This window comes from Hippoglossus stenolepis, chromosome 17 (assembly GCF_022539355.2).
Source record: "Hippoglossus stenolepis isolate QCI-W04-F060 chromosome 17, HSTE1.2, whole genome shotgun sequence".
Lineage (NCBI taxonomy): Eukaryota > Metazoa > Chordata > Actinopteri > Pleuronectiformes > Pleuronectidae > Hippoglossus > Hippoglossus stenolepis.
The window spans coordinates 10430885-10451178 of NC_061499.1; the positions used below are offsets into that span (position 1 = coordinate 10430885).

Consider the following 20294-nt stretch of genomic DNA (forward strand, 5'->3'; position numbering starts at 1 on the left):
GACAATTAGGGGCGCCGTCATGTTATCCATCTTCACGAACCAGTCAGCTAAAAATAATGTCACAGGTTCCGTCTTGACCTGGTAACCCGAATGAAGAAACCTGATTTGAACTCTGTGACCGACTGAATGTTACCAACCAGTGAAACTACTCTATGTGGATTACACAAGGTTGATTTCCACACAGTGTGACCCTGCGCTCAGTCTCTTAATGAACCTGATAGTCTTAAGGAGTGCTGCCCAGAGGCCTCCTGACTAATCTGCTGAGTCCAGTGTGTTAGCTGAGGCCCCTTCTGCCCGCTGCTTAAACTCCTCGGAGAAGAAAGGGAGCACTGCTGCTGTGGAGACGTGTCCTCGATCATATCTGCAGCACTGGATGACTTTGCAGGTGTAATCAGTCCCTCCTGTGGGGACCCGGCTCAGCACCGGGGTCAAACTCAGGCTCAGCTAACAAAGATAGGTCTGTGTCTTCCTCAAAGAGTTGAACATTTCAACCTTTCAAACATCCTCACACCCCTCAGGACAGGTGTTTTCACGCTGCGGCTGCTGCAGTATGAGCCACTTTTGGGGCACATTACTGGGCATGTTCCCCCTGCCTGTGGGTTAGAAAATAGCCCATAACCGGGAGTGAGCCCGGGCCAGGCCACAAGCCACTCCAAACATAACGAAGACGTTATGGTCCCTCCAGGAGGCGGAGACGCAGCTAATGACTGCACAGCTTTAGTTCGATCAAGGACAGACAGGTGGTCACCACAGTAAAATACAAACAGATGTCAGACCACGAACCGTCCTGCACACTGAGCAGATTTGTCATTCACAACAGGAGACACAGTCACCTACTAAACCCAGGATGGAGGTTTGTCTACTCTACGTTCTGTGAAACTAGTATGGTTGACAATGTACAACTACAATGTATGGTAGTTTTAAAGTACATTAAAATTAAATTAAATTAACAAAAAAATATATTTTTAAGAAATAAAACAAATCTTCAAAAGAAAAGAATAAAAAATAAAAAACTATATATAGTCATGTATTCTCTCTCTCTCTCTCTCTCTCTCTCTATATATATATATATATATATTTATATATGTATATGGACATATATGTATATGGACATTTTTATCTATTATTTTGTTATTTTGTTTTATTGATTTTATTCTGTATTTTATTATAATTGTATTATTATAGTCTTTATTATAACATATTACATTTATAGTATAATTTTATTTTATTCATTCATTATGTATATATTTTATTGAATTTATTTGCTCTACTATCATATATTTAGATGACATGTATTTAGTTTATGTAACTATTAAGAAAGTGTCATATTTCCTTTCTGCACTAACACCAGTCAGTCGATAAGAAACCCTGACTCGTCAGAAGTGTAAATAAAAACACAGTATCTCAAACATTAGCTCCTGTGGCGACGAGGATGTTGAAAGTGCTGCCGATGAAAATTACGCGCACTTCCGCTTTAACCGCGGCTCAGTGTGTGAGTGGCTGTGGATGTGGAGCCTCGGATCAGACGAACACCTTCACTCCACCGGGTCTGTGCTGCTCCGCGCGCAGCCCGAGCTCCGGCAGAGCTGCAGCTTCCTCTGCGCTGAACACGAACACGGACACGTCTCAGATCCCGGAGGTTTGGATTCTAACTCTCTGGGTTTTCTACGTGAAAGGCGGAGGACGGAACTTTACGCAGGAAGCGGCCGCGGAGTGAGCGAGGCGACACCTGAGGGACACGGGAGTCTGGTACCAGTTTATTCTGCGGCCACTTGTTGATGGGGCAGCAGCTCCGAGTCTCCTCCTCGGGAGTTTCTTATGCGTAATTTGGATAAAACGCGGCGCGTCGCTCGGGGGGGAGAAGGAAGTTCGACTAAGCTGCGAGGCTTTTGCGGCAGATGGTGACTGGTGATGTTTGGCGAGCGGTAACAACTCTCTGCATCACGTTACACGCGGCTGCCAGCAGGTGAGCGGCGGCGGCATGGGGAACCAGATGGACAAGCTGTCACATTTAAGTTACGCAGAAGTTCCCACGATGGACCCGAACGGCGTGGACACGGAGGAGGGTCCGCGCATCGGCGTCTCCTACATATTCTCCGGCGACGACGACGAGCTGGAGAATGACGGCTGCGCGGTCGACGGCACCGTGAAGGAGCCGAAGCAGGAAGAGAAGCAGTACGACCAGAGGGACGAGGTGGAGTGCGCCGTGTACAACCGGGAGGAGTGCATCTACGAGAAGAGCAGCAAGTGTGCCACCCTGGAGGTTTACTCCCCGGAAAACCTGCTCAACAAATGCAAAGCGGGGGACTTGGTGGAGTTCGTGGCCACGGGGCAGTACCCGCACTGGGCCGTGTACGTGGGGGACTTCCAGGTGGTGCACCTGCACAGAGCCGAGGTGAAGAACAGCTTCCTGACGGACGCGAGCCAGGGCAGGAGGTGCCGGATCGTGAACGACTTCTACAGGTTCAAAGCGCTGGGCGCGGACATGGTGGTGCAGAACGCCATGGAGCAGGTGGGCTTGAAGGACCGGGAGCTGAGCTGGAGGAACCCGGAGTGCTTCGCTGCCTGGTGCAGGTTCGGCAAGAGGGAGTTTAAGATGGGCGGGGAGATCCGGATAGGCAAGCAGCCGTACAGACTGAAAATAATCATGTCGGACAAACACTCGCATGTGCTGGAGTTTCAGAGTTTGGAGGACATGGTGATGGAGAAGAGGAGGAACGACTATCTGGGCAGGAGGGCGGTGCAGCAGGAGCTGGCCGCGCACTTCAACACCGTCAACAGGGAGCCAGGAGCCGACTGATGCTCCTCATGCTTTTAGAAAACAACTGCTTTCCCAGACCTGGGCCACTTCTGGCCCTGATGTGGCCCCTCTCTGGCCTCCCTGTGGCCCACACAAAATGGATACGAGCCTATGAAGTGGCCCACTTGTAAAATAGCAAATGTGACTCAAATATCCCAAAGCGGTGCTCTTGGAAAGGTGTAATCTGGATGTGAGCCCAAAGTGGCCCATGTGGTGACTGGTGAACATGGCCCAAATAGCACAAAACACACTCGAGCCACCTTTGGCACCTTTCGGTTGACATGTGGCATTGCTATGGCTTTTCCTCGTGGCCCAGCCCTGGTGAACAGGAGCGGACTGCTGCCATCGTTCCATGCGGTGTGTGGGCTGAATGTGGGATACGGGCCAAATCTGGACCAACACACTTTTGCTATGTGGGATGCAAATAGAGTAGCATTTAACAAACACTATGTGTGGCTTCAATCCATAGAAAGCCTTAGTCTGAATTGCAGCATTTCTACTTATGATTTTGAATTATGTCTTTAATTCATGTTTTCCTTAGTTTCTAACAATTTATTGCCTTAAAGCCACACTTCTCAACACCCTCTGATGCTAAATGGCCTTAGCAATTATGAATTCAATTACTGCATCGATTGGATCAGCTCAACACAGAATGTATAGTTTTGTAAACGCTCCCCTCGTCTTTCTGTCAGAGTGTTTCTCTATTCATCGGGTGTCCTGTTACTTGATCCTCGTGTGGTTTAAACTTCATCCCCCGGCTCAGCTCACCTCAGACACTGAAATGTCAGAAGACGGATCCTCTTCGTCGTCCCTATACTTTATTTTGAAGGTTAATCCTCACAACAGGCTCAACCTGAAGGAATGACAATGTGGTGGAGCAGGTCACTCGTGTTCGTCTGTTCACAGTTGGTGTTGAATGTACCCAAAACTCAAGTAAACCACCAATCACTGTCTCTTCTACCAAGGAAACTCCTCTCGTGTTGTGTTTTGAAGATTCCTCCTGTCTTTGTGTCTGTTCATGTCGATTGTGTGAGTCTATGTCCTGTCGTCTTCATATCAAATAGTTTTTGACATAAGATCATTCGCAGGGTTTGAGAGGTTAAGTGTTTGACTTCCTGCAGAAGAAGCAGTTGACAAAATAGAGAAAATAAGATTCACAAGACAATAAATAGCAGATATTAGATGAGGGTGTTTTTTTTAAAAGTATTACTCTGTGGTGTGTTATTTGTTTTCACAAACACAGGTTAAACTCACCGCACAGACTAGAGTTGTTCCGATGCCGTTTCCCCTTCCTGATGCAGAATACCAATCCAATACCCTAATAAAATATATTTGAACTGCTCTATGCTAGAAATCCTGTTTTGAAGTGATGATTGCTATAGTTGTTGTTTGGAAACACTGACAGTGAACGAATGCCATAGAAACTCTTTTATTATTTAGTTTGACACGACTGAAAAAGAACACAAATAAATACCTGTAGGAATACACAACAACCCTGAAGTCTTGCATATGGTACTTGTCGCTGTGATGGAAATCTGGAAATACAAGAGTCTGGAACCCCAAAGTTATCTACATGTATTTTAATAGGGTCTTTCTGCAGAAAGGATCAACACAGAGAGTCACAGGGATCTCAGAGTGAGGATGGAGAACAGTCAATACAAGGATCTTATATAGGAGGACAAAGGCTGTCTCTCAGAACCAGTTCAGACTGGTTCTGTAGGCGCAGTTTGAGACAGGAATTAATGCACAGGAAACTGATTTGCATACATTTCCATTGGGTTCTTTGGTCAGTCAATAAGTAATGGAAAGGTCAAACAGGTATATAGAAAGGTCATACAGGTTTCAGGTCATACAGGGTTCAAGTCATAAACATTTCAGGTCATAAACATTTCAGGTCATGGAGTCTTAGACAGGTCTACAAAAAGTTACTCTTCAATGATAAAATAGGTTTCAACCACACTAGTTAATTTTTCCAATACATCGCCATTTTACTTGTGGCGTGAACTATAATCAAATTGCTGACATTTTTGCTCTGGCTAACGCTACCAGCCATCACAACACAGTACTTACCAATGGCAGTAAAGTTGCTGTTCTGGAGCAGTGAAGAAGAAGTGATTTGGAAAATTGCAGTTTTTATCTTGGTGAGACGTCAGATTGACAGATAGCTTTGTGTACTTGCCGATGCCCAGCCCTGCATTTTTCTGATGTTGGTGTCAGAATCAGAACTTATTTGACACTGACACCTGCAGCTGAAAACTTTGTGTTGATTTATTTGTATTACATTTTTTGAATTACTACCATTTTTATTGGATTACTACTAAAGAGGGTTTTAGACAACAATAAGGCTGTTGATGATAAAGCCGTTAATAACCCAATTTTTTGGTTTCCCCTTTATAAGCAACACCTCAGAGTGATTGATATGTGCATCGTATATTGTGTTTCAAAGTGGCAGCAGAGGATTTGGATCAAAAACTTTTTATTAAGAATGTTATTGATTATTTGTGAGGTGTTTAAAAATGCTGGACTTGCTTTGTTATCAAGTAGAAAGGAGAAACACCATATATAACAACCTATACTTTATTTATAAAACACAAGTAAAGGATTGATTACCCATCAATAAAGCTATTTATAAAGTCACCACATTAGAAAGCGTTGCTGCTTGGATGATTTATGCTTCATTTATGGCTTGTTGTTGTGAACCAAGTTTTGGGTTTAATCGCTCTGTTTCGGTCGCGCAAAGTTGGCTCACTTTTAACTGAGGCGTCGCCTTGGCAACCTACACCGCGGGGCTAATCTACCTTGAACAAGTTCAGACTATCAAAAACCGTGTAACACCTGCCTCCTCATCAATCAAGCATCCGAGGCGTCGAAGGCCCCGATTCCTGCAGGCGGCTCCCGTGACGAGCTGGGTGAAAGATTGAGATGATTCCAGGGGCCAACAGCTGGAGAGGGCAAAACACAAATTGAATTAGGTTTCAAAAATTAATTGTGTTCAGCTGAAAGTGACAAAGTGCAGGGTTAGAGTGTTTGGATGGAAAACTTCCCTGACAGGATGGAAGCGCCTCGATTGTTTATATCAGAACTTACGATGATTGTTTGCAGCATTTTCCGACCATCTGCACACTCGAGCATTAAATCAGGACTTGAAACAAATAGCAGGTGGCAACTTGATCATTATATCATTAAACTGAATTTGTTGCTGCACATAAATTCCACGACGAAACACTTGAGTGTTGTTTTTTTTTGTGATGACACATCTTTGCATCAGTGGCAAGAACGCTCATTGTGTGTCCCGATGACATCAGCGACGTGCTTATTAAGTTAGAGTCTCAGAGACCTGTAACAACCCTGCAAACATTCTCACTTCATTTGCAAAGAACAAGACTTTATTGTGTCCAGACAGAGAATGAGTGGCTGTGGCCACTGGAGGAGAAAGTCGACCTTCAGCAGACACACAGACAGCTGAAGTGTGGTAGACTCACATCCTCCACATCTATTTGTCTGCTGCTTTGTGCCTCTGTCATTTTTCAAACAATGATTACAGCTTCTGTTTTTTTTAATGCAGAGCGACTGCACTGTTCACCAGAACGGTTCCACACAACAGAATGAGGATACAGTAAACATCTATAGCTTAAAACTTGTCGTGAGTTTCAAATCGTATGTTGGAATATTAACCTTGAAATCATTTGTCAGAATCTTTCAAATGAATGAAAAATCTACGATAGACTAAAAGGTTTTGCTGCACGTGGTTCATTGCGGGGGCGGATCCAAAGGGCAGGGGGTTACTGGCCCAAGTTGAAATTTGATTGGCCCCTGAAGTGCCCCCTGTTCTGTCAGTAGCCACTTATTAACAATACAAAACAATAAATCCGAAAATGTTTCTATTTTCTAAGCTATTTTGAAGTCCACAATGTGCTTGGAACAAGGAACAATGTTCAAAATATATTCAATGATGTGTTGCTTTGCTCAAAAGCTTCAGAGCTAACAGTAAACAAGGAACGACTTAAATGTGCACCTCACTGAATCAGGGATTGCTCATGGATGTTGGACCTATAATTGGCCCCTCTGTGTAAGTAATGGCCCCTTTACGGCCCCGGATTTAGGAAAGAAATCCTCTACATCTGCCACATGTAGATAACTGGCTCCTTTAGACGCCATGTGCTGCTTCTCCCACCGGCCGCTCCCATCTCCCTCATAATCAAACTAGGACACGGTAAAGCCTACTCAGGGTCCTGTCAAGCTCCGCCTTCCCTGAGCACATTAAACAATTTTACATTGACCCGAGAGTGGCGTAAAGACAGAGGAGAGCAGCTGTGCAGATGTTACTGCAGGGGTTCTCTCTTGTAAGTAAATGTGGGAACATGCTACAGTGGTTGTTACAGATCTCGGTTTTGTGAGAGGTTTGGCAGAATCTGAACTTGAAATGATGTTTCAGTGTGAGGAGGTGAGGTTATTGCCTTGTTGGAGGGTGGACATGAGGTCGGAGCAGATTTTCCTTGTTAGATTGTTTCATTTGAAGGCTTGAAGGTCTGGAAGAATCCAATTTATCATATGAAAACAGAAAAACTCTGAAAAACACATTTTTTAAACTTTCAAATCAACACTTTTCCTATATACCAAGGTTGGGAGCTGCTATATTCATGAATAGTTAACCTCTGACCTTTAATCTGATTAGGTTACATCTTCCAAGTAAGCAAGATTACACAAAAGGCACACTTAGGGACCTGACATTTCTGAGAGTGTGAGATTTGGTGCAGCCTGGTTACATTTAAGGAGACTGTTGGGCCTTGGCAGAGATATTACAGTCGTTCCAGTTCTCACTGTGGCTCAGGCATCACTCAAACTGAAAACCTTGTTTTGGCGCAGGATCTGGCAGAGGCTGCTTTGACATAAGGTCCGTCAGGAGGGTAAACAGTTTTAAATGTCACCTGAAAACAGTCCTTTACAGACAGGCCTGTCAATGACAGGTGTGTGTGTGTGTATTCTTAGTTCCTTTGCCTTATACTGGGTTGTATTTTATGACATTTTATGCAGAAAGGTGCATTAGAAACATTCCTCTAAACTTCCTGAGACATGTTAAGTCAGGTTAATTTGGTTATATATTTAGGTGACTGTGGATCAGGAGGTAGACTCCACTAGCAAGGAGGTTGGTGGTTTGATTCTTGGCTCCTCCATTCCGTGTGCAGAAGTGTCCTTGGGCAAGACACTGAACCCCACGTTGCACCTGATGGCTGTGTGTGTGTGTGTGTGTGTGTGTGTGTGTGTGTGTGTGTGTGTGTGTGTGTGTGTGTGTGTCAATGGCAAAACGGTGTGTGGTTGTCAAGACTAGAAAAGTGTTATTAATCCAGGCCATTTATCATTATATATATGTGAGTGACATGTGTTTGTCTGCAGTGGACACATCCTGGATGTTTCTGTGCTGTTTAACCATATGACGGGATCAGCTGGACGACCTCCACATTAACATCACTGAGGATGTAATATCTTTAGACAGGGCGTTCCTGCTCCCCTGTTATATACAGAGAGAGAGAGAGAGAGAGCACTACAGTCTGACTGCTCTTACAGTGAAGCAGCAGTCGTCCAACATTAAACTGTCTGCCAGGACCTTCCTCTTGATGGGATGTGAAAGCTTGGACGTAGCAGATGCAACCCAATTATAATCAACTGTCAGCGGCCGCCTACAGGTACCTCGGCCTGCTGCTGCTGCTGCTGCTGCTGCTGCGTACGTTTCCTTTCCATGGGATGCTGATGAATTGATGAGATTAGTTGGGTTTTAAGATGGAATGACGTTCAGTGGAGCTCATGTCCCATTGTGGCTAAAGTGCAAAAACTCAAAGACGTTTACTTCCTAGTGATTCATAGGGCAGTGCACCTTTTGTTGTTTGTTGTATTCACATTTTAACTCTCACAGTAAGAAGCAATGTGTCTTTATATTCTGTACATGGAAATAAGGGGATTCACGTTACCACAGGAACAGCCCTAAACAGAACGTCTTCATTTTCTCATCCTCACCACACAGGAGGGATTTAGCGTTGGAAATTGTCCCTTTCCTTTTCTACACACAGCAGTAGAAATGTAGCTACACTATCAGCTGTGTCAATCTGATATAGGTAACTTCTAAAAAACGGTTTGTTACTATAAGGGTGTAACTTTTCTATTGTTTGGCTGAAAAGAAATCCCTCAACAGAAGGTGACACAAGGTGCGTTCGAGATGGACGTGGTTTGACTTGATCAGCAGGCGGCTGCAGGAGTGGAGTGGAAAAAGGAAGCCTTGAAGTCGCTAAATGTGTTAGTGAGCGACAACAACGACCCATGTCAAAGTACTGTTTCATGAAAACATACGTCATGATGTGTTCAGATATATATGAGGGAAAAGACTGTTAGAGAGAGAACCTGTTTCTTTCTTTCTGCTTTGTTTAGAACCAACGACTTGAGGATACTGTCAACAACAAATAAATTAAAATCAATATTTCTCTGTTCTTGCCTACACACACATGCATTGTGTGTATGCATTGTTTCCATAAAGAAACCTCTTTGTCTCTTTCATCCAGATGAAAATGTTTCCTTGTATTATAAAAAAAGTCAATAAGAATAAATGTAAAGGATAAAAATAACACCAACAAGATCATGACTTATTTTACAACAACTAACTCCTGAGCGAACAGGTTTTTTACAGCTGGAAATGAAACCTACTTGTAATGTGAGCAGGTGTAAATAAATAATTCACTGAGAGGAAGAAATCAAATCCATGTCCTCCTGTTTGGAGAGAAACTATCAGCAGATAATCGATCGGATCGTCTTAGAATAAAAACACAGGGCACGTCAGGTGTGTCGGTGAAGCCTTCAGCCAATCAGAGCAGACGAGTGACGTCACAGAGGTGGATCCCAGGTGAGAAGATGCGCGCTCTTGACTGCAGCCGGCTCGCCCCCGCGACGCTTTAACGTCACGTGACACGGTGACGTTCTGCAGCGCTGGATGGAGTCGGACGACATTTCTAACCAGCATGCATTGCGTCCAGACCGGTAGAACGCACCTGAAGTCGAACGCACCCACAGACCCCCTTGCGTGTGTTTCATTCATCTGATTGGTCCTCTCTCAGAGTCCATCTCTTTTCTAACGGTGTGATTGGTCAAGGGGCGGGACTAACAGAGAGAGGCGAGAGAGTGAGTGGCTGCCACTGGAGGATGTAGCTAGGTTAGCTAACAAGCATGAAAAGTAGGCCACATAGATTTAAGTCATTAAAGTAGTACTTCTTAAAAGTGTGTTATAAGGCTGTTAAGAGTTATTTGAATCTTTTAGAATATTCAGGGAGCAAAGTATACAGGGTTGAGGGAGATCCACCGGTGTTGCTCTTCATCATCTGAGGACCAAAGGCAGACATTCTCCTCTTCATTGCTTGGGACAACTTTTGGACAAAGTAAGGAGACTGTCATTGACACTGTCGACTGCTCCGAGGTACCACACACACACCCTCACGTAACAAGCTGCACACAGGCCTTCACCGGGGCGGGGCGGGGGGGGGTTATTTGTGTTTATTGCAGGCTTGGGGCCCACAAGTGTTACAGCTAAACTGTTTAGCCTTGGTTTTGTCCATTGCTATTAATTCAGTGTTCATTAAGGTTTTATTCAGGGAGAATACCAGCAGTGGGTGTTCATAAATCCTGTCATAGTTGAGTAGAGAGATACATTTTTAAAGATATTGTGTCCGGCTGTGTCAGGGGACCACAAGGACATTTTGTCGCTTGCCTTTGTCGGGAAAAGGGCTTGTGTGTAAATGAATTAGTTTTCAGACATGACCTCCAGAGTCTGCCGTTCACAAAGCAACAATAATAATGCAGTGCAACATTCACAGATAATGTTTTGGTAAATCTTGTTTATGGCAATAGACATGTTTACCTGCAGAAGGCATAATAAACGTTATAAGTTGCATCAGGTCCTTTTGTGTTGGTTTAACTTATATACATATTGTACGAAACAAGTCCCCGCTCAGAGTTACGTTAGCCATCGTAACATTTTAATTCTAAATTAGTTTTCTGATATTTTTCAGCTGTGGTTCACCTTCTGATACAATAACAAACCACTCTTTAATATTCAGTTTGTCTCCCTCTCTGTTTTTTCCGTCTCTAATTACCGGGCAGGCCGCCCGAAGTGTGTTGCCCACAATGCTGCCTGAAGCTGTGGTCTTTTATTCGAGGACCACGGTTGAGTGGCACAGCTGAGTGGCTTGAGACGCAGGAGAGGCAGGTGGCCGCATTGTCTGCCCGGCCTTTATTTCCGCTGTTGTCCCGGTCTTTCCAGTGACAGCACTTGCTGGCAGTGGGTTCTGTAAATTGGTCACTTTGACATGATACAGCGAGGGGAGGGAGTAAACACAAGATAACAAATGCATGTTTAAATAATCCTTTTAGCAAACAGGTATGCAGGTAATGTTTCACAGTCTGATGCATCAATATCACATGTCCTGTCTTACAGCAGCCACAATTATTTAACTTGAAAGTCACTTTGCAGCAAATTAACATATTGTAACCCAGCAGTGAAGGCTTTCCTCCTCTGTGTAAACGCAACATTAAGCTGCTAAATGGAGGACACAAGGGCACAGCGTGTGAGTCAAAGGACACAACAGCCCGACACTTTCCTCTCATTGCTGCCTTATCTGTTTACACGACTATATAGGGAGAGATTTGAAAAGGCAGAAGAACAACTTCAACAAACTCCTCAGTATGAATTCATCTAATGATGTGTTTTTATTTTACAAAGACACTAGACTTGTCCCTTTATCACTTAAATTAGCAGCTCCTATCTAAACATCTGGATCACTATTCATTGAATCTGGGAGTAATAAACTATTTATGGTGTAATGACTTTGCAGCTTAGTCAGTATTAATGTCTTTATTGACCTTATTTGCAGGTGTCAACTTAGTTCTATCAAACCATGTGTAAAATTGTGGCAGACAAATATTAGCCGGTAATTCTTACTAAGTATGCAGTATTTAACTTGAAATCTAAACAAAAAAACGTACGTGCTGCCGGTGCATATTAACACCTACGATGATTCAAAGCTTTTAGTCATTAGCTGGTGTTTTGCATAAATTCCAGACTGTTAAGTGAAGTGTGCCGTCTCCCTCCTGCATACACATAAAAAGCTATAAGATCAGAACCCAGTGGACTAAACGTATTTAACACCGCGTGGATTATATTTAAATGTGTAATATGCACTTGTGCGTTTGCCAGATCTTTGGTGAACTCTGCTGCTGTGGCTGCATCCATGGATTTACATCCTCATTATGTGGCAGCCTCTGCTCAGGGCCGCGTTGGTCCAAATCCCTGCTGGTGCGCAGCTGTTCCACTGTCCAAAATAATAAGTTTTTTCTCTGAGACTCTTCAGAGGCCATTCAAAGTAAAGCAAAGCTCACCAGACACGGTAACAAGCAGAGGAAGACGGCGCTCCAGGGCCGATTTGCATTCCACCTCTCTGCTCCTCGTCCAGCCCCAGTTTCCTTCTTAACAAACAAATTAACGGCAACTTTCACGAGACCGACTGAGCAATCGCTTGTTCAGAGTTCGATGCTCTTGAAAGCACAGAAAGTTGTGCCGCACCACATTGCCAATTTTCATATTAGCTGTGAATGCATGTGAGACTTTCTGATGACTGTCATCTGCTCGCTCACGGTTATTTTTAAACAAAAGGTAATTTTCTGAGTTCACTCGAGTGTATCCTGCGATTCTGGTTGCGTCAGCTGCCATTTGGCCATTTGCAAACGTGATGATGCATATCTGTCTATATTGATAAGATTATACATATAAGCTGAATTACACTCTCATTATAGTATAAGGGAGAAATTGTTGCTTTTTGTGTGTTTCTCAAGGTTGTTTTGCTATTATTACTGTTTTATTGGATTGGAAGAGAAAATAGGCCATAATGGCTTATTTTCCTAAGCCCCAGCAGAAACGAAGCATATTGGTCATATAATTTGATGGCGGATTGGAGTGTAGTAGATGATAGATTGTTAAGTGATGGCTCTTTTCTGCCAGGCTGCTGCAGACAGCTGAGGCCTCGCTCTAACTGGCACATGCCTTCCGTCTGGAGATCTGGGGAGCAAGGTGTTGCCCCAAATCCATGTCACCGTCATTTTCATTATGAAATCGGAGCAGGACAGCGATCAATCACTGTCAGAAGCTGATCTTGGGTTGTTTTTAATTTCTTACTTCAGCAGCTGGGGTCAGGGTTCAGGGAAACAAGAGGCGATCCAGGACTGAAGACTGGGGGTGTACAGCTAGAAGCGAATTTGAATTTTAGGCTTGATAATCAGCCAGGACTTGGGTGCCCCCTGTGACTTCATCAGCTTGAGGAGCTTGCGCTCTCATTTCTCTCCGCAGAGTTAAGGGCTTTGCTTTACCTGTCTCGACAGAGGGGCCATTTGTACAGATAGAGTGTCAGTTTGCTGAGCTTCTTCGGCTAATGACTCCACAGGCGGTCAATGTGCTGTCACAATCAGCTTTGCCAAAAGAGAGAACTGACTCCTCTGGTGTGGTACAGAGATGTGCACAGTTTTGACTGCAGGGAGGTCAGGCAGCGTGTTATATGACACATCAGTATTCATGAATTTTTACGGTCATGTCTGGGGAGCACATTTGGCCAAATGAGTGTCAACGTACTAATTGCTTCTTATTTGCATGAATGTTTGATTTCCAAATGCCAAGAATGAGGCAAGTAGGAATGCAGCTGCCTGGGTTACCTCCGTGGCATGTGTGGGTGAGCTCTGACCTCCACTCTGCTTTCACTATTTGTGAAATTAGAAACTAAACTTTGAAACAGAAAGATTTTGATTTTTATGTATGCATTGAAAATGTAAATATAAAAAGAATCTCAAAAAAGCTAATGACTATCACGGTCGAGCACTTAGCAATTTAAAGAGGATTTCACATTTATGTTGTTTGGTCCGAAACTTTGGACTTTTCTGCTTTAACCTGAACCAAAATAACATGTGTGAAAGCTGCCCCAGAACAATGGACTAACATTTAGTCTGAACAAAAGAGGTGGTCTCGGTCTGGATCAAACTGAACCATGGTTGGGATCGCTTGCAGAGTGAAAACATTTCTTCTGATAGGTCGGACTTTCGCATCATTTGCAGGAAGTTGAGATCGCATGAAACAGTTAAAGAACAAAAAGTAGCAGGAGCAGCTCCCAGGATTGCTTGCAGTCTTCCCCTTAGACGACATAATGATTGAACAACCACGCCGATCATTTTGCTGTTAGTAACACTATATTACAGTGACCATGAAATGAAGTGTCTCATTCATTTTCTTAAAAAGCGGAATTTAATCCCCACGCAATTTATTAAAAGAAGTTAGTGAAGACAATAGCCTCATTGAAAATGTCAGACACACGCCTGTCTACAAACCAATCAATGGGTGATGAGGACAGGACGTACATATGTAATGCACAAGTCTTCGGTCTGCTACCTAAATTGCAATGTAAAACCAAAACTAACCAGATCAAATGTAAACAAAGACATGTTGTAACATTTTTTGAAGCCCTCTTTGTTGGAAAAAATAGAGCTAAAGGTTTTGTTATTTGATTTGTACACGACTCCAATTGAATTTTGGAGAATGCTAACAACAAGTTCACTACATCTACTCAAAAGGTGATAACTGTGTGGTGTCCTCAGCTTGTTTCCGCTGGACTCAAGTGTCCAAACAAGCTGTTGTTGCAGCTTTAATGCTCCATCTAACATCAGAGGGCCAAACCCCATTATTTCCTAAACCAAAGCATGTTAAGAGTGAGGGTGAAGGGTAAATTCACAAAGACTTCCGTTTCAGATTTGTGCCTCTGGTGCTTACCATGCGGTCCATCTCCTGCACTGCAGCTGCTGCCAGGCAGGAGCAGAGCCCCTTTCATTTCCTGACACACAATACCCACCCAAGGCTGGTATGATGGGGGAAAAAATGAGTCTGACAATCAGGATTAACTTGAAGAAAATAGCCATGCCTGCAGGGAATCGCTGAAATAATACAAATATTTGATGAAAGGAAATTATAAGGTAAACCCGCATTTAGAGGTTTTCAAAGAAAGTCAAGTAATGTGCAAAATACTTGTGGAGAATTGCATGAAACACAATGTTGGACTGTTTGGCCTTGTGGGAGGTTTATGCTCTGCTGCCGTTCGAGTTAATGTAAATGTAAAAATCCAAGCAGTCTGTGTTTGCTGCAAAACCTGCGCCTGCAGTAAATCCAAGATGAGGGTTATAAAAAGCAAAGCACTTGTTAATCAAACTGGAATCTTTGTAGACTTAAAAAGTAAACAACCCAGTGAATAACCTGTATTTATCCTCACCTATTTACCAGAGGTGAGGTATACAGGTAGACTCATTCAGTCATTTTTATTCAGTTTGTGTAAAGCCAAGAATAATGAACTCGGACTCATGAGGCGTGTTTTCATCACTCTCTGCCTGGTGGGGTCAGTTGGAGCAGAGGAAATTCCAGTGCCTCAAGTAGCTTGATTACGATAATAACAGCGGAACAGAAAACAAAGGATCAAGTCAGATACGTGGGGAGTGTAAAGCTCGAGAGACTTATTCTGATTAGCACAAGGGTGTTTTAGCAGCATGTAAAAATCAGAGGGAATGTTAATAACGCCGTGAAGAGTCACGCAGTGCCACGATGGAAAAAAACAAGCGTGCTCCAATTACGCTGCAAAGTGCAAACAGTTCACATGATTTAATGTAGACAGCTCACTGGGTTTGGCACTGACTACATACATTAATGTTAATATTCAAATGAACGAGGCCTTTTACTGCAGAGGAGGTCTTTCGTATTCACTCTGCATCTCATTGAAGCACGTTAGCGCGGTCGACTTCAACAGAAAACACAGTGGAGCCCGCGGGGTTGTAGAGTGAGACGTCTACATTGTTCAGAGGAAAAAGCAAATGTCCTGTTATTGTTGGATGTGTTGATATTGAGATGTTCTGTTTTTATATTCCCGTAATTTTGTCCTCAATTCGGATTTATGAGAAGCGAGTTTTGTCCTGGCCTATAAATACACTGCATTGTTACACTATTATTGTAACACTGGCGTCTCTTCCACGACAGTTGTCACATTCACAGTCTCTAATCACAGGAAGCTGCACTCTCATGGCTGACACGGCTCAGTTTGGCCGAGCTGTCACGCCCAGCACGAAGTGAACCCGGTCATTAGGGGAAAACTGTCACTGTGTGTGTAAGTGTTTGTGAAAAGACCGCATAGGGTTGTATCGACAGGAGTCGTACAGAACGCTGCCATCAAGGTATCTTACCCATCCCCGCCTGCCTGCCCGAGGTTTAGGGCGCTGTACGGCTGTAAACTGAAAATAAGGCTCACATCTTTCATACCTGCGCCCTAACCCATCAACCTCTCCCCTTCAGCAGCAGCCGTACGCGTCGACCATGCAGGCGAGGGTCCTCGTGTTTGCCGAGGTCAAAGTCATCTGTCAAACCGCACCGAGATGTCTGCCCGACTCCGCTGGGGTAATTGGTAGCATCGCTGCCTTCTCGGAGAAGCTTGACAAAAATCTTGCCATGTGTCAGGGAAGTTTCGTTGGGGGAGCGGGCGCGGGCTCGTCTCGTTCCTCTGATGGCTCGCCGTGCTGGCAAGCAAACCTACGAGCTGCATGAAGGAGACACACGGCCGCGATCACACATGGCAGCACTCACAGGCTGTAAACACTTTTTTTTTTGCTGCAGATGATAAAACCACAACGTACAAGAAGCTTTTCTCTGCCCAGTCCACAGAGGAAGTCGACAATGGGGATGTAGATTGTGGGTATAATGAACGAATGGTGTTAAGAGAAAGGCCAGGGCTTGACATTTTATTGCTGTTAAGAAACCACCTGAAGAGGTTTCATTTGAAATGTGACATACTTGTGTCTTAGAAATCCCCCCCGTGGAGATGTTTTAGCTTCAGGCCAGGGATAACTTCCAATCACATTTCAAGGCCAATTCTATGGTTGCCAGGATACAGACCTTCATATAAGGAGGATTTCCAGTCAGGCTTTATGTCAGCTGAGCCGGGTAGTGGGAAATCACAGAGCTAGTTAACATCTTCCTTCTAATTCTCTGTTTTTTGTTCTATTTCATCTGTTCTCTTGTCAGTTAGCAGAATAGACCAGGGAGTAATTTACCGACCACCGGTTAAAGTTGACTTGATTAGTGTCAATTAGTAGTAGAATAGAGTCATTTTCCCTTTTAGCTATTATTCCTTGGTTTAAGAATTATCCTCCACCTGGACAGAAAAGTTAGATCTCAGCGCAGACCTGCCCCTGTTAGTCTTCACAGTGGTGTTAGCTCAGTGGCCTCAATCTGCACAGGGAGACTCACACTCCTCTGTCCCACTTAAAACTCAGCAGAGCGCGAACGTCTGACAAGGCCGAACAGTTCCCTTAAATTCAATCAAACTTATTGATATCATTCATGTAAATATGCCTGCGTCTTTTCATCAATATCCATTGAATTGTTCCCCCAGGGAAATCCGTGAAAATGTCACAGAAATTTGCCATGTTAAAGAAAGTAATCAGTCGTTTGTGTAATCTTGCTCACATACACACACACAAACCAACCAACCAACCAACCAACAAACAAACTGACAGGGAGTTTCTGTCCTGAATGACAGAAAACATTGAAGCCATAACTACATTCAGTCGTCCTCTTATTCTCGTAACGGGGGCTGTTGGCCTGCAGAACGACATCTGGGTCTTGTCAACTTCTGTCGTCACATCCCCCCCGCTGTCTCTCAGACTGAGCCCGTCGTCTGCTGCCTTTCTTAAAGAACCAGTGACTGACACCAGATCCCGTTTGGTCATAATGGTCATCTGAAACAATGGACTTGTTTTGCTGTAAGCTACATAACTGACTACAAAACATCAGGAACGTCTGCTCATCAGGTAACCTTGCTGATAATGCCTCCTCCTGTGGTCTTACCTTCACATGACTCTTATTTTGCTTTGCTTTTCTATTCATCATTCATTTTCACCGCTGACAAGGAGGTTATGTTTTCTTCTGCGGAATTTTGGAGGAACTACTCAAAACTGGAGGGTTGGGGCATGACTCAAAGTCGCTGGACGGCAGGATGAGGACGCCGCTCAGAGGGCCCCCAGGCAGCTGTGTGAGACGGCTCGGAGAGGTGTGACCTTCAGACAAGTGCAGGCGATGGTGGGCTCGTGGGACTCTCGGGAGGTGGGCTGCCAGGCTGGACAGCACTTCAATTGACACCTGCCGCTCTCTCATTGTGCCATCTGATCCCCCCTTTTTGGGTTCAGTGGAGAGTGATTGCAGGGGAGAGAGAGATGAAAAACAGAAAGGGGGAGGGAAGAAACAAAGATCAGAGACCCGAAGGGATGAAGGCAGCAGAAAACAGCTTTTTAAAAAAAAAGAACAGATGGATAAGAGAACGGCTACAGTACAGCGCCTGACAGACCGATCAACACCTTGCAGCCATGTGGCGCACACACGGTGACCATTGGGACAGGTGTGTTTAACTGGAAGCATGTGGCTTTTTATTCACACCTTCAAGGCTACATCGTGTTGCACAGTGGAGGAAGTTGTGAGTGAGGCAGGGCTTTCCTTTGTTCGAGGAGGCATGAAGCTGAGTTAAGTGTTTCTCAGCGACTGCATGATTTGGTTCTTTATTGTGCCGTCTCATTATGAATCATCACACTCATTTTTGCAGTCAGTTCCTGTTTTTCTTTCTGCCTCTCAAGTGGCAGTAGAAACTGACTTGCTATTAACCTCAACCTTGAGAGAGCAGACGGAAAGACAAAAATTACACACACAAGTCCTCTTAATAACATTATTAAATGCAATTTATGTACGTTCTGATTTTAACCTTTGAGTTCCCCCGGCACCGTAGACAGAAAGAGCACTTGGATAATGGCTTTGTAAGCCTTCTGACGTGCTGAGATGCTCTCCAGCACAAATGTAATTATGGCCTGACAGCGGGTAGAGGCCCTCACAAAGGCCCAATAATCAGAGGCTGGTGATCAGAGCATGCAGCTCATGACCAGGAGAGGCAGTGACGCTGAAAGGTAATTAAAGTCACCCACCGAGTGGAGCCATGCAAAGCGCACTCCCAGCTTGCTACAGCACACCTTCTCGACTTCTCGCTGTTCCATTATTCTCTCGCTCTCGCTCTCCTCTTTCTTCTTTGACTCTCTCTCATATCCTGCTTTTTTCCGTTCGCCCTCCCTCCAGACCCTCGGCTTTCTTCACCTAAACTCCTGTCGTGCTTTTCTCCCCATCTGTCCATCATTCCTCCAGAGTGTTCTTTTCTCCCCCCCCCATCCATCCATCACCTGATGACTCATGAATCTGGCAGCTACCTGCGCAAAACCAGTGAATAAACTGACAACGCCATCCGTCAACTCTGGGCCACACGCGCCACTCTGCTCACCCCAAAACTGAGCGGATTAATTTGAACTTCGATTAAATTGAATTAACCTAAAGCTGGGTGGCATGGTGCGGCGGTGAAGCCCCACAGCAAGAAGGTTCCCGGTTTGAATCCCAGCTTGGCCGTGGAGTTTGCGTGTTTGTTTTTTACCGGGAATCCGACTCCTCCCACAATCCCAAAGACATGCAGATATGGGGTTAGGTTGATTGCAGACTTAAAATTGACCCAAGGTTTGAATGGTTGTTTCTCTCTACATGTTGTCCCTGTGAGGCGCTAGTACCCCATCTCTCGTCCAATGTCAGCTGATTGGCTCCAGCTCCCCCTCCATGATCCTAAACTATTAGCGGTATAGATGATGGATGGATAAAGCTGTTATTTTCTTTAGTATATTACATGCAGCTAGTTTTAAATGTCATGTACATCAAATTCAAAGTAAAAACATTTTCAGCATTGTGTATTCGTGTGCATACTTGTGTATCTTTGCGTGTTTAGTTGATTTACATCTTCTCAGATGTCTGACCAACTTTCCTTTAAACTGAGGGGTCTCTATTTAATATTACTTTCCATGTGTGCTGCAGAGTGTGAGCTTATCTCCAGCTAAGCCTTTGTGCTATGCAAAGGAATGAAAGATTATCCCCTTTCACTGCCCCCATGTTTATAACCCCCCTGACTCACCAATGGGGAGCTCAGAGTAAATGGAGAAAAGGGGTGGAGGGAGGGAGGGGGGGGCCTTGTGTAAGTACGTGGATTGGCAAATCAACTTTTCATGTTTGGCTCGGTTTGGCGCCGTCAGCAGCCAAAATAAGAGTCTACCCTGGCACTGTAATTAATGAGAAGATGTTGAAGAGGGAACTATTCTCCCACTCAGCGATAGCCAATGAGCATGCACGTGTGATGGTGATGAGCCAATTGAAATGGGCATCAGTGGGGGATTAAACGAGAGTGGAGACAGTATGTCAGGGTAACGTGTGTGTGTGTTTAATCCCTCATTGATCCCCTGTGAGGATCAATGATCCCCTCCGAGGAGTGTTCACTTCAATTAGACATAGCCCGATCGTCATGCTGCCATAAGTTCA

The 20294-nt window shown here is 44.3% G+C and overlaps 1 protein-coding gene across 1 annotated transcript; it reads left to right on the forward strand.

The window, feature by feature from the left end:
- Positions 1-1453: 1453 nt before the first annotated feature.
- lratd2a (LRAT domain containing 2a) lies at positions 1454-4154 on the forward strand. The gene has a single exon (XM_035181991.2). It carries the CDS (start codon positions 1982-1984, stop codon positions 2798-2800), a length of 819 nt encoding a protein of 272 aa, XP_035037882.1. The 5' UTR covers positions 1454-1981; the 3' UTR covers positions 2801-4154.
- The last annotated feature ends 16140 nt before the right edge of the window (positions 4155-20294 follow it).

What these genes read in the sequence shown, in the direction of transcription:
- lratd2a (XM_035181991.2), top strand. Translation starts at nt 1,982, where the DNA reads ATGGGGAACCAGATGGACAAGCTGTCACATTTAAGTTACGCAGAAGTT.